This window comes from Eleutherodactylus coqui, chromosome 12, assembly GCF_035609145.1.
Source record: "Eleutherodactylus coqui strain aEleCoq1 chromosome 12, aEleCoq1.hap1, whole genome shotgun sequence".
NCBI lineage: Eukaryota > Metazoa > Chordata > Amphibia > Anura > Eleutherodactylidae > Eleutherodactylus > Eleutherodactylus coqui.
In genome coordinates, this window is record NC_089848.1 from 3,681,252 (window position 1) to 3,687,940 (window position 6,689).

The following is a 6,689-nucleotide window of genomic DNA, read 5'->3' on the forward strand; positions in this document are numbered from 1 at the left end:
GTACAATAATGAGGGTCTGCAGGCAGCAGTGAAGCACGGTGGAGAGCGGTACAATAATGAATGTCTGCAGGCAGCAGTTTAGCACGGTGGAGAACGATACAATAATGAGTGTCTGCAGGCAGCAGTGAAGCACGATGGAGAACAATACAATAATGAGTGTCTGCAGGCACCAGTGAAGCACGATGGAGAACGATACAATAATGAGTGTCTGCAGGCACCAGTGAAGCATAATGGAGAACGATACAATAATGAGTGTCTGCAGGCACCAGTGAAGCATGGGGGAGAGCGATACAATAATGAGTGTCTGCAGGCACCAGTGAAGCATGGCGGAGAATGGTACAATAATGAGGGTCTGCAGGCAGCAGTGAAGCATGGTGGAGAGCGGTACAATAATGAATGTCTGCACGCAGCAGTGAAGCACGGTGAAGAGCGGTACAATAATGAGTGTCTGCAGGCAGCAGTGAAGCATGATGGAGAACGATACAATAATGAGGGTCTGCAGGCAGCAGTGAAGCATGGTGGAAAGCAATACAATAATGAGTGCCTGCAGGCAGCAGTGAAGCATGGTGGAAAACGATACAATAATGATTGTCTGCAGGCAGCAGTGAAGCATGGTAGAGAGCAGCACAATAATGAGTATCTGCAGTGAAGCATGGTGGAGAGCAGTACAATAATGAGTGTCTGCAGGCACCAGTGAAGCATGATGGAGAACGATACAATAATGAGTGTCTGCAGGCAGCAGTGAAGCATGCTCGAGAGCAGTACAATAATGAGTGTCTGCAGGCAGCAGTGAAGCATGGTGGAGAGCAGTATGAGTGTCTGCAGACAGCAGTGAAGCATGGTGGAGAGCAGTATGAGTGTCTGCAGACAGCAGTGAAGCACGGTGGAGAGCGCTACAATAATGATTGCACGTTTGTAGGCTGCATTTCATCAAATGGAATTGGTAATTTGGTCAGGATTAAGGGGGTCCTCAACACTGAGAAATACAGCCAAAATACTGATCCATCATGCATACCATCAGGGAGGCATCTGATTGGCTGCATGTTTGGGGCTGTTGTTCTGCTGCAGAATAATTCTGGAGCCAATGTCAGTAACAACCACCTTCAGCAGAAAGCCTCATTCACTCGAGCGTGATTTTAGCGCAGAATAGGCACGTGAAAGCCTCACAGCTAACTGCATGCAAAATTGCGTGAACTGGTGATTTCTACCCATCAAGTCTCAAGCTTAAAGGGGTTCTGTCAGAAAAATAAAAAAATTATACTCACCTGTGACTTATGGGGCCGTCACCGGGAAGCTGCTGCTCTTCTCCTGTCCCTCCAGCAGTCGTCCGATTGCAGGGCAGAAGCTGGCAAAGTTCCAGCTTCCGCCCCTGCTTTGACCACTGCCGGACAGCAAGTCCTGCCGCCCGGGTCAGTGGATGACTTATTGGCCTGGCAGCGTCTAACCTCCGACGTCCTCAGAGAGTCGACAGTAAGTGCGCATGTGTCCCCCTTCCCGGCGTGCTTGCACACTCCCCGTCGACTCCGAGGACGTCAGAGGTTAGACGTGGTCAGGTCGACGAGAGTGCGCCGGAGCCGCTGGCAGATGACCCTCACGTGCCAGGTGAACAAGGGAGGGAAGAAGTACAACGGAATTAGGAGAGTTTGCTTTGTTTTTTAACTATTTTCACGGGGGTGCGGGGCAGGATGCAGAGGAGTATACATTTTTTCTTTTACTGACAGAACCCCTTTAATTACTGGTGAATTGGCCCGTTCAAGCGATCGAGAGCGGCGTGCTGCAGGAAAAATACACTGCTGTTCCGAATTCCTACGGATAACTTCTAATCCCTCAACTACAGGCACCGCTCCTCTTTTCTGAGCGTTGGACGCAGCTAAACTCCCTCCCCCCTTCCTTCTTGTGCTGCTCCCATAGGAGTCTATGGAAACTCCTGCGCAGCGCACCAAAGCTAGGTCAGGTCCCATCTGTTCACGCAGCATGGACCTCAGATGCGGCATTGTAGCCACACATGTCCTGTCTTTGGGAGGTGCGAGCTTTTTGTTCGACCAAAATTCCTTCATCTGAACGTTTCCATAGAAATCCATCGGTTCTATTAGACGCCATCTTTTCAGGCGCCTATAATGCACAAAAATCACGTGAACGAGACCTAAAGAAGAACAAGGAGTCCTGGAACTGATGATGTGGCCCCTCAGAGCCCTGATCTCACATCGTCCAGTCTGTCTGGGTACATGAAGAGACAGAAGGATCGAAGCGAGACGACAAACACAGATCTGTGCCTAGTTCTTCAAGATGTCTGGAACAACCTCCCTGCAGAGTGCCTTCAAAAACTGTGTGCAAGGGCATGTACAAGAATTGATGCTATTTCTAATGTCGAAGGGGCAGTCACATCACATATTGATGGGTTACATTTTTCTTTTGTTCAGTCACTTTACATTTTGTGAATTGACAAAGATAAGCTATTAACACTTCTATTCCTGAAAACATTCTTACTTTGTAGCATTTTTCACACATCTGCCGGGAACTATTGCACAGAAGTGCAGATTTACTTTTGGTTTTTTTTTTAAATCAAATAACGTTCACCAAATGGCATAACAACATGAAAACTATTTGGTTCGATACAAAATGTAGAATCCTAGATTGGTAGGGTTGGAAGGGACCCCCCCCCCCCCAGGGTCATCAGGTCCTCCGGGGTCATCAGGTCCAACCCCCTGCTCAGTGCAGGATCACTAAATCATCCCAGACAGATGTCTGTCCAGCCTTATGTATGACGTTTAACTACTAACATTCATGATGCACTGTGTTTGGTCGGTCTTCTTGAAGCAGGTGGGGAGAGGCCGGTGGTCCGCCGCTGGGGCTTGGAGCGCAGCTCCGAGTCCAACTTTAAAGTGCATTTACTTTGCAATGACGCTACATTGCAGAACAAACAGCCAGGAGGCATTAGGTGCCCGTGTCCCGGGTTCAGGCTGCCCGTGGTTTGGGCAGTGTGGAGCTGCTGGCAGAATCCCCTTATACATTGTGTCTATTAACAAACCCGCATGCATTGTGTAATATGTATATATGTGACATATATGTACAAAGGACTCGGAATACAATCAGATTATCATTTACGGATACAGTTTACATTGTGCTCAGTCAGATCTCGTTAACGGCGATTCACGTCAGCGACGGTCTAACGAGGTGATGCATTTGTATAGATCAGCTGGTGTCACGGCGGCCAGGTTATTCTCTCCACTCGGTCTCTACAAGACTTCCATAACTTTGCAGCAGGTCACGGATCTCCTCAGCGTTCCGACACATCTAGGACTCTCTTAATTCCTTGCAGCACGACTCTGGTGAAGCTTACACATACATGACTCAGTACACGTCTGTAGCGTGTACCACGCAGTCAGTTGGTGCACTATCCTCCCCCTTAAAGAACTCTAGCAAAACCAATTTCCCCCTCACCTGTCTGCCACCCCCTGGCGTCGCCCACGTACACTGCAGTCACTTCCGTGCAGGGCAGCCCCGGCAGTTTTTATAGGCCACACTCAGCAGTGCCCCCAATGAACAAGAGCGGCGCCAACCTCCATACTTTTTCTCCGCAGGATCCACTCCTGCTTTGGCTCACAAATACCAAAAAGCAGTTGTGTGAAAGTGTCCTGGGGGTCCAGCTGTATTACAGACACAACACCCATCCCCCACAACTCATCAGAGCCGGGGGCAACGCATCAGAGACATCTGTGGTGGTCTCGGGACCCTTTCCCACCGGCGGGATATTTCCACATTCCACAGCTAAAAACGCAGAAACTTCGGCTCCAGAGTCTGCATGTAAACAAGGGAGTAAATGGGAGAGGAAATGTGCAGCGGCAAATTTAGCTGTGGACTGCGGAAACATCCCAGCGGTGTGAAAGGACCCTCACAGCTTCTGCTCCACTCCAGGGGACCAGGCCTCGTATCCATCCTATCCGAGGAGGCTGGAGCCCCCGCTGCTGACTAAACCTGCTCTCAGCCACTGAAATGGCCAAATAGATTAAGGCCTCCTGTCCACGGGCGTAGCGATATCCCGCGGCGGATCTCCACCGCAGGAGCCGCCGCCGGGGAGAACGAACGGCTCTCCATGCTGAGCCTATCTTACAGGCTCACCGTAGAGAATCGCAGCATGCTGCCATTTAAATCCCGCAAGCGGAGAATCGCTACAATTCTGCGCTCGTGGACAGCGGGGCTGCGCTTTCCCTAGTAGTCTATGGAAAGCGGTCACTGCATTTCCCGCGGCCGGATTATCGCCCGTGGGCAGGAGGCCTCAGGAGTTTCATTTGTGAGCGTTCCTTCTGCAAATGCTCAGGAAATCAGAGCAGCAGCGTATTCGCTGCCCAATGTAACTGCGAGCGCTAAATCTGCGCATGTGAATGGCGCCATTAATTCAATGGTTTCTATCTTCTGCATATGGCACATCACCCGTGTGACGCAGGCCGTTACTGCAAACCCCTTCAGTCCCGCGGTCTATTACCTGCCGCCATCCTCCTCCCAGTCCGGCCGCTGATCGGCCCCTCTTCATATGGCGGCAGTAACTGTTGGACTACCGGATGCACATTGGGCTGCGGAGGTGAGACGGTAGTCTAGGATGTTACACAGCTGTGACTGGGCCAATCAGGAAGCAGCATGCAGTGTCTGAGCAGTGACAGCTGTGTAGCGCCCACATTGGAAGAATGAAGAGCGGCCCGAGAAGCGGAGGATCGGTAATTGGGAAAAAGATGGCAGCAGATAATGTAAGCGGAGTCCTTCTGTCCTGGACACGGCGGCGCTCCGGGGAACAAGCCCAAACAAATGGCCATAAGTCCGCATCCGATATGGGTCCGTTCTGGTGTGGCGGATGGCGGCGGCGCTGGTAAACTGACAGGTGCTGGCAGGATTACGGTGGGATTAGGTGCGGCGGGGACTACCAGGACAGTAAAGAGGACTCACCATTCTCCAGAGCTTGTGCCTTTTCCCGCTGACGGAGGTGGCGGTGACGATGAGGTGAGACACGGACACCATGAAGCCGAAGACGATGGCCAGCAGGGTGCGGACGGGCAGCAGCGAGTAGGACACGAAGGTCACCAGCATGAGCTGCCACATGCCCTGCTCCGAGGAAGTGGGCGGCTGCCAGCCGTAGGCGCCCAGCGAGAAGGGGCAGCACAGGAACGAGAAGGTGAAGCTGAAGAGCAGCGTGAGTTTGACGATCTGCTGCAGCTGCGTCACCTGCAGGTACTTCACGTTGGTGACGATGAAGAGGGAGACGAAGATGATGCAGTGCACGGGGTGCGAGCCCTTGGAGATGCTGAGGCTCGGGCCGGACAGCAGCTCCACAAGCGCCAGCGTGGCCGTCAGCAGGATGAGCACCGCCAGCGCCTTCAGGGTGGCCGTCTGCTCCAGCTTCAGGTTGTAGTTCTGGAAGAGGGACTCAAGCTCCTTGCAGTCGAACTCGTCCTCGCAGGCGATGGCGTCCAGCGGCGCGGCGGGCGGGCAGCGGCACTTCTTCCTTCGGGTTTTGACTTTCTGAAACGGTATTTCCTCCATATCAGTGCCATTCATAAAGCCGGCGAGCCGAGTCCTCCCCTCATGCGGGCGGCGGCGGCGGGGTCAGCGGGGCAGTGGCGGGCGGCAGCAGCTAGGGCGCCATTCCTCAGCAACAGGCAGCAGCCGCATGGAGCGGGAGGACGAGCGGCAGACAGCCAGGTGAGCGGGCGGCGGAGTGAGGAGGTAATCCCGCAGCCACGAGCATGTCACCGGCGGCGGCTGCGCACTGGGCGGCAGGGAGACGCGGTACAATCTCAGCGGAGTGACAGGCAGATGTGACACTGCGAGCGGCGTCCTCCTCCTCCCATCACTTACCGCCCGGCGGGAGGGAAGCCTCCTCCTCTCATCACCTGCCGCCCGGCGGGAGGGAAGCCTCCTCCTCTCATCACCTGCCGCCCGGCGGGAGGGAAGCCTCCTCCTCTCATCACCTGCCGCCCGGCGGGGGGCAGCCTCCTCCTCTCATCACCTGCCGCCCGGCAGTGGGCAGCCTCCTCCTCTCATCACCTGCCGCCCGGCGGGAGGGAAGCCTCCTCCTCTCATCACCTACCGCCCGGCGGGAGGGAAGCCTCCTCCTCTCATCACCTACCGCCCGGCGGGAGGGAAGCCTCCTCCTCTCATCACCTACCGCCCGGCGGGAGGTAAGCCTCCTCCTCTCATCACCTACCGCCCGGCGGGAGGTAAGCCTCCGCCTCCCATCGCCTACCGCCTGGCGGGGGGCAGCCTCCTCCCATCACCTACCGCCTGGCGGGGGGCAGCCTCCTCCCATCACCTACCGCCTGGCGAGGGGCAGCCTCCTCCCATCACCTACCGCCTGGCGGGGGGCAGCCTCCTCCCATCACCTACCGCCTGGCGGGGGGCAGCCTCCTCCCAACACCTACCGCCTGGCGGGTGGCAGCCTTCTCCCATCGCCTACCGCCCGGCGGGGGCCGCCTCCTCCTCCTCCCATTACCTACCATCCTGCGCGGGGCAGCCTCCTCCTCCCATCACCTACCGCCTGGCGGGGGGCAGCCTCTTCCTCCCATCGCCTACCGCCTGGCGGGCGGCAGCCTCTTCCTCCCATCGCCTACCGCCTGGCGGGCGGCAGCCTCTTCCTCCCATCGCCTACTGCCTGGCGGGCGGCAGCCTCTTCCTCCCATCGCCTACTGCCTGGCGGGCGG

At 55.5% G+C, this 6,689-nt stretch overlaps 1 protein-coding gene across 1 annotated transcript in view; it reads right to left on the reverse strand.

Moving 5' to 3' along the window:
• Window positions 1–5,741, reverse strand: part of ADCY1 (adenylate cyclase 1) — a 281,184-nt gene extending 275,443 nt beyond the window's left edge. Inside the window, exon 1 of the mRNA XM_066584896.1 lies at window positions 4,939–5,741. Within this exon, the coding sequence (XP_066440993.1) occupies window positions 4,939–5,547 (609 nt within the window). The 5' untranslated portion in view covers window positions 5,548–5,741. The remainder of the gene's footprint in view (window positions 1–4,938) is intronic.
• Between the last annotated feature and the right edge of the window lie 948 nt (window positions 5,742–6,689).